The sequence below is a fragment of the Mercenaria mercenaria genome, chromosome 4, assembly GCF_021730395.1.
Source record: "Mercenaria mercenaria strain notata chromosome 4, MADL_Memer_1, whole genome shotgun sequence".
NCBI lineage: Eukaryota > Metazoa > Mollusca > Bivalvia > Venerida > Veneridae > Mercenaria > Mercenaria mercenaria.
This window is the reverse complement of record NC_069364.1, coordinates 1746390-1754563: the sequence shown is the minus strand read 5'-3', so window position 1 is coordinate 1754563 and position 8174 is coordinate 1746390. Positions and strand designations below refer to the sequence as shown.

At 33.8% G+C, this 8174-nt stretch overlaps 1 protein-coding gene across 1 annotated transcript; it reads left to right on the top strand.

Annotated features, from left to right (window-relative positions):
- The first annotated feature begins 701 nt into the window (after positions 1-701).
- Positions 702-3789, top strand: LOC128556145 (toll-like receptor 6). Its single transcript, XM_053540108.1, has one exon. The coding sequence runs from the start codon at positions 1038-1040 to the stop codon at positions 1971-1973; it is 936 nt and encodes a 311-aa protein (XP_053396083.1). The 5' UTR covers positions 702-1037; the 3' UTR covers positions 1974-3789.
- Positions 3790-8174: the final 4385 nt, after the last annotated feature.

Sequence of the window (8174 nt, the reverse complement as noted above, 5' to 3'; positions counted from 1 at the left end):
GCTGCAGTCATCAAAACTTACTATACATTCCGAAAACTGGCAATCACATTACGTACTTGATATTTAGTTACAACGATTTAAGAAACGTCTCATCTGAAACATTCGAAAATGTAAGCGATCCAGACAGTCTGGCTTACCTTTTCCTTGATCATAACAGTATTCAGAACATTTCAAAAACGGCTCTTAGTGCGTTTCACAATTTGAAATACCTTTATCTGTCAAACAATCCGATATACTATGAAAATATGAAGAATCTGTTGGGTGAATTGTCAAACTTGAAGTTTCTTTCTCATCTTCATATAAGTGGAATCGGCACCATAACGATAAAACAAGATTTGTTTTCTTTGATGAGAAAAAACAGGATACAAATGCTAGATGTCCGATTTTACAACATGAAAACGCTTTCAATGGACACTTTCGGGACATTTAATAGTTTGAAAGTTTTGTATTTAAGGCACAATCATATTGAAAATATAAAAATTTCTAAAAATAAACATTTGCATAATTTATACCTTGATAACAATAAGTTTGAATCATTCCCAGACTTTGCAGTCGATGGAAGTGAAAAGGATTGCTATATTCCAAACCTAGAGCTTCTCAGTGTCAAAAGTAATGACATAACAGAAATTGATTTTGATAATTTTAAATGTTTATTGAAATTGAAATCATTTCAGCTCAATCATAATCCCATAAAGGTATTATAAAACAACCTCTTGCTGAAACTACCAAAACTTGAATTTCTGGAGCTTCAATTTTTACAGGCAGACAGTGTCACAGTCGAGCCATTAGCTTTCAAATCATCTTCACTAAGATATTTACAATTCGAATTTAGTAGACCTGCCAGAGACCTGTTCCTATCCTTCAATGACACGTTTAGATTTGTGCCAAGTTTGAGACATTTATCATTCGGACTTATTAATTTTCGACAACTAACTAACCAGCAATACTCAGGATTGTTTTCGCCACTCGATAACATTAGGTGGTTTGAGTGTTTTGGATGTCCGATTTCGCAGGATCCTAAAGTCATTTTAAATCATATGAAACAAGTAGTTTATATAAGCCTTCATTCAAGCCAAGTGACACAATTATCTGACGAAACATTTAAAGAAAACAAGCATTTGAGATATCTTGATTTAAGGTATAATGACATTGCACATATACAAGAGTCGGCCCTACGAATTTCACTTCTAAATAATTTACATTCACTTGATCTTAGTCAAAATCCGTTTGTATGTGACTGTGACTTAGAATGGTTAATTAAATGGATGAAAACAAAGCAAGATAATAATGTGATTCGAAGGTATCCACAAGGATACATATGTTCACTTCCAAAAGAAAAGTCTAAAATGCGGCTTTCTGAAATATCTTTCACGTACAAAGAATGTCATCCATGGAGTCCTTGGATATGGGTCGCTATTATTGCCTCGCCTTGTGTTATTGTTATAGGTATTACTGTTCTGTTACTGTATAGAAATAGATGGAATATTAAACATTACATCTATTTGTTAAGAAAGAGAAGGAATTATCAAATTATAAATGGACATAACTTTGTGTACGATGCCTTCGTTGGATACGAGGCAACGGATTCGGCGTGGGTACGTCGCAGGCTGTTACCTGTTCTTGAAGAAGAGGTCGGGTTGAAATTGTGTATTCATGAAAGGGACTTTCAACCGGGCGCTTTTATAAATGACAATATTGTCACAAATATGGACAAAAGTGAGAAAGTCGTTCTTGTCTTAAGCAATGCATTTGCTGGTAGTGAATGGTGTATGTTTGAATTGAAAATTGCACATTCGAAACTGATTGAAGATGAAACAGAACTGGTGATCATTCTTTTAGAGGAAATTGATGGAAGAAATATGAATCACTCCTTAAAAGTTTTGTTTGATACGACGACATACATAGAATGGACAGAGGATGTGGTAGGCCAGGAACTGTTCTGGACAAAATTAAAGAATGTTTTGAAAAAGTAAATACCAGTTATACTAACTGACCTTTTTCCTGTTTTATCTGCAAACTTAAGCTGTATTTTTGCTTTGGAAAACATTCTGTCATATGTCAATAAAAACTGCACTGATCAAATGTAGATTTTTACCATGCGGAATGTTGGAATTTAATCTACTCTCTTATGAATAAAAAAATGCATCATATTTGTTTGCATTTGTAGATTGAGGTAATTGCGCAGTTATTCTTTACAAAATAAACAAGAACAATGTCAACGTTGACAGAATAATTCAGTCAATAACAGGGTCATAACTCAAGGAATAGAAAACAATGCGACACAAAAGTCCCCACAGTATGGACATGTCCTATACATATAAATTTCATTTCAACTGGATGGAAGTTGAAGGTGTTGAGTACAGAAGGAGTTATGACAGACGGACTGATGGATGTGACAGTTCAAACACTATATTTGGCCTGGTTCTTAGGCACCGGGGACATAAACAGTACTTTCGGAGTGTACGTATGTCTTTCAGATAATGTTAAAAAGAGAGTTTTATGTAATTTGAATATGGCATATCTATTTATTTTCATTTCTGTAAATATCACTAGTTATGCGATATTTCATCTTGGTACGTATTACATGTCAATGGTCAAAGGAGTGAATATAACGTTTTTTGAGTCTTGTCAAGAATTGAATACATTTTGCATAGAATCATAGTCAGTTTTAAGCATTGCCTGCTGATGTACATTACTCGTAGGGAGGAGGTATCTGTCGATCAGTGACGGTCAGTGATATTGATGACGTAATATATCAAATTTTCGATATTCTTATGAAAGCGTTGCTGTAAAATGGGGCGCAATTTAGTTTAGTTGTATAAATGATTAATCGTTTAATACGACTATAGTGTGAAAATGAGCAATGAAGACACACGGTGTAAACTCGAGCAGGTGCCCAAATAACTGAAATAGTTAACACAGCATCACAATATTTTCATGCATTGTGCATTAGTTCTTTTGTGCGCTTATCAAATACTTTTGGCTTTTGTATACATTACAGTTGTCTTAACTGACGTGTGCTGAGAGTATGTCATCATATAGGAATCACACCGAGTCTGCTATTATTTTGTTTTGGGTTGCATATTTTGCTTCCAAAGGACCTTTTTACAGACTTGATTTCCAGTAATATTATTCAATTTCTATTTAATCGTTGTATGTAAGATTCTGGTTTTATTAATTATGTACAAAGATGTGAAAAACCTTGGTTAAGAAATAGTTTGCTTTTTGTGAATAATTATATTTGTGAATTTGCTGATAAGTACTGTTTCAATGACTTAGATAGCATCTTATTATGCAACTTAGTGCAAGTATTATGTTAATGGGACTCGAATCAAGTTGCTTTTAAAAACAAATACATGCTCCTTAATGTATATCTGTTTTTCTTTGTGGTGGTATTTTATCTTCATTGTGTTTTTAACATATGCCTTAACATTTATGCAAAGTTTGAGGACATGATATTTATTTTAGTTTTGGAGTAATTTTTAAAAATGTACTTTTGTTTACATTTTGATAATCAATCTCCTCTATTTCTACAGCTGACCGATCAAAATGATTTAATAGCACTGAAAGCGACTGTCGTGAAAGATGTTAGGTTTAGTAATATAAGTTCAGTCGATTTCTTATAGCTTTTTTCTCTTGTAATTCTTTAAAGTGGCCATCAGATGTGAAGACCTGAATTCAGGCTGCCATATTGGATTGCTTCTACCTTTTCTGTGTAATATCTTTGACAATTAAATTTAGTACTTTTAACTCGTTATTTGAAATCTAAAATTCACTGATTATCTGTAATTTTTTTTTCTCTTGTTGATGTTTCGTTTTGATGACATTTATTCCATTTCTTGAATCTGATGAGTTTGGGAAAATGTCATTAACCAATTAGATTGTATCTTTTTTGATAGATGTATTTATGAGCTTTTCAGTTGTTTCTTGCTCTGTTAATTTACGCTCTGAATTCAATATTTCCTCTTGGACTGGAATTCATTTGGAAATTTAGAACCAATTTTTGGACCTTTTTACTTTATTTTTGTTGGAGAATAAGTCAGAACTTGCGGAGTGATATTCAAAACTTTGGAGAATAAGTTAGAACTTGCGGAGTGTAATGAAAAACTTTATTGGCCTGAGAATATACTTAAATTAAGTTGATTTGATTATTTGTGATATCATGTGGAGTTTTCTGAGTATTTTGACATATATTTCAAGATTTTTATGTATGTAATGTAAATGCTATTTTGTGACTGTTATATTTTGGCATATTAGTATTTAATAGTTATGACTGTATGTTTTGTGTGAATGAATAAATAATATAAAGATGAACATACTCTTATGTTTTCATTAAACATGTGTTGACTTTTCTTATCAGGGCAGTGCGATAATAATTAATATAATCTGAAAAGTAGATCCCTCGGAAGCACCGAGAGCAAAGCAAACAGTGAAAATTGCAGGCTCGGTTTGATTGAGTCTGTTTATGAGCAGTAATGGAAAATGCAACACTGCCCACACCCTATAGCACTGGCCTAAGCAGTATTCAATCTTCAAATCCAAACGAGTTGAAATCAATGTTTCCGATAGAACAGAAAATATAACAACACTGAGATGAAGTCGGGCGACTTTTCACGGCCTCCACCCGCTGTTGTGAAGTAAATATAATCTGAAAAGTAGATCGGCCGCCAAACAGCTCTTAACACCTACTGTTGTGATAACATTTAAAAGGCTTTGAGATTACCTAGAAATTAGTGTTTTTAAAGGAGTTCTGACTTTTTATAGAAACAATTGTCAATTCACCCTGAAAATTTAAACCCAAAATTAGGGTACAAAAAGACACCTGTGAGGAATTATGGTCCTTGTTGGAATAAGTTCCTGTTAAGCGCATGGTAAACTGTACTCGTCTCATAATACTGGGTAGGAACTGCGTTTAGTACAGTCAGATCTGTCTATAAAGACCACCCCTAGGAGACCCAAAATGTAGTCTTTATTGGGAGGTGGTCTTTATTTACAGGTTGAAATACTCTGTACTTAACAGAATTGCTCACAGAGTATATTCCTAGTAGACAAGTTTTGAGATCGTCTGAAAATTTTGATTGTCGTTATGTTGTTCCATACAACAAGTGCAAAAAATTCAATGATAGAAGTTTCTGTACTATTGGTCCAAAACTTTGGAATAAACTGCCGTTATTACTACACAAAAGTAAATCAATTGATACATTCAAAATAAATCTTAAGGTACTGTATTTCAGAGATTTCGCTGCATTGTTTTAAATTTTTGATAACTGTTTATCATGCGAAAACAGCAGGTGATAGTTCTTAATTTTTTGTAAAAGGTTTTACATTTCAACATATTTATCTCCAAGGTTTGTTTAATAAACCACTTGTTGGTAAAGCTCTTTGGGTAGGGAAGTGTGTAGTATTTCTTTCTTAAATAGTATATGAAGGCACCATTAACGGGGGTGGGGGGTGAACCTCTATATGCAGCCCGTCTGGGCGTATCAGATGATTTAAGCACTGGTATTGGCAACAGGGGTAAAATGACCTCCAGAGGAGGGGTGCGATCAGGACTGTTTATTACAATAAGGCTGTTATTATTGGTGTTGTCATTATTAATATTTTATAATAACTATTGCTATCATTATTATGTACAACGCCATTGAACATATCATTGTACAAAAATAGGCCTTTAATCAAATTATTCAGTTTCAGTTTAAAATACACTGTAAATGTTAAAATGGGAAACAAAACATGCGGTCTTTAGAGCGGGGTGGTCTCTGTTCAGAGGTGTCTTAACACAGGTCTGACTGTATATGTAAGAGGATTCGCGGGTTATATGTATTGTCTTACCTTTTTATTGACGACACGTTCCAATGTAACTTCAATTACGAAAATGAAATTGTTGTGGATAAAAAAGGTCGAAATGAGAATCATAACATTTATTCTATTTCATTTTAGGCTTGCTGTATTTTCTTGCTAGGTTTATTTAGTGTTTAAAAGCAATGTATAAATTGTCATCAAAGTAAAGGATTCTTATGAATACATTTTAAAGTATTAAATGAGATGATTTAGATTAAGTAAATATATATATATATAATTGAATGCGGCCTTCACTTCAGAATGTCAAATAAAGTGATAACAGCCTGGGCATTAATTAATAGTGACGGGATACAAACTACACAAAATGTATCCAGATATTATCCAAATAAATGTCAAAACCCTTTTAACAGAACCAGTTTACCTTTTTTTAATTTAAGGAAAATATTTCATGCTGCCTATAACAAACTCAAACAAAGACTGATAGTTGTCAATAACGACAGAAAAGGTAAGCATACTTAGAAGGCCTTTATCTTGACCATTGTCCATACATTTAACTACATTTAACTATATGACCTATCATGTGTCGGTGCGACGTTAAATCCAACCAAAACATATGTATATATTTAACTAAGATATAACCCTATGTATAGGCAAAAGGAAGGTAGCGATTCTCTAATGAGATGATTCCTAGAAGGGAAATTTCTCAAGCAACAGTGCACAGTTTATATATCAGATTTGACTAGACCGATTAACAACCCGGATTTATATCGGGTTATCAATTGTACACTTGATAGCATTGTTCAGTGTATGGTTGCTAGGTGATGTTGTCATTTTGATAGAATTTGAACTTAAAGGATTTTTCTACATGTTTAACTCGTTCCCGTTTCCGAGGCACCCTTCAGTGGGTTGTCAACCTTTTCGTGAGGCAGCTGGGCTTCTTGCAATAAGTATATAACACTTTCACCAACAAAGCTTTTTTTTAAAAAAAAAACTAACAGGAGGACAGTGATGGCTCTAAATTGCTCACCTGACTTCACAGTTGGATTGAATAAGGATGGAACGAGAGAGAATGCTGTAACGTTATTTTAAAATAGAATCCATCTGTTCAGCGGAGAAGATGATATCATACGGATATCTGGCAAAGTTTTAACGGGACAAAATGATTTATAGGAATTTAGTAGAGTATTATCCAAAGAACACAGCTATGAATTTTTTTATCGAGCTAGCAATTTTCGAGGAGAAGATTTTTAAAGTTTTCCATATAAGCATATAGAGAATACAAGCTCCGATCCTGACACCAATGTATTTTAACAAATAAACATGGCTTGAAAAAAAATAGGTAGATGGTCAACAAATGAAAATTGCTGTGGAATTATTTTGAAATCAGGCTAGAGGTATAAGGTGAGAGGACTCGAAGTTTTCAAGAAGGGACAACTAGCCCCGTCTCTGACGGGCCATTTTTACGAAACAAAATGATTTGAAGAATTAGAAGCGGGTTACCAAAGGAAGATTGCTGTTAAACTGTTCTCATGTCGGATTTTCAAATAGATCTATAGGGAAATATAGTTCCATCTGGCGGGCGCGAAATAAATATTTCTACGGAGTTTTGTAGCTTGAACATTGCTGTAAAACTGCAGCGATTTCAGAGAAGAAAAAGCAAGAAGGAAAGCTAGTCCCGCCCGCCTAGAGGCCATGTTTTTCTAATGAATCAGAATAATCAGGAATTAAGTCACCCAAGGTACGTTGCTGTGAAATTATTTCAAAATCGGATCAGCGCTTTCTGAAGAGAAGATCTTCAAATTTTTCTCAGTTTGGTTTTGATGGCAACCTGAATTCTGCATTGATCACCTAGATTTAACGACATCTGAAAAGGGACCACATAAGTAACATTGCTGTGAAGTCAATGGCAGAGTGATGTGGACGACAGACGACCTACGGACACCCAACGATCCTAAGAGCTCACCATTAACACTTTGTCCTCAGGTGGGTTAAAAGTTGTAATGAGAATTTTACAATCATTGAAATCATAAATCAAGATTTCTTTGTCATATGATTAATTTGCTAAAGACATTTTAAGACATTAACATGTAAGAGCTTGAATAAGTCCGAGTGAGGAGAAAAAGTGTTTAAGGATAATAAATAGTTCTATGAACTTGTATAAACTAAAAAAAGCCCTGTATACATAAATGGACAGTTTTTAAATTTCAAATATTTTTCATATGAGAGTAATATTTATGTATATTCGTCACTCTTCTATAATACGATTCCCATCATGTCATATTGTGACAGCTACCTATCTCTATGTCACGCCTAAACTGCCTTTGTGTGCGATAATTGTTAGTTCGTTATGTGCCATTTCCAATATATTCTGT

Coding starts and splice junctions, on each gene's coding strand:
- LOC128556145 (XM_053540108.1), top strand. CDS start 1,038: ATGAAACAAGTAGTTTATATAAGCCTTCATTCAAGCCAAGTGACACAA.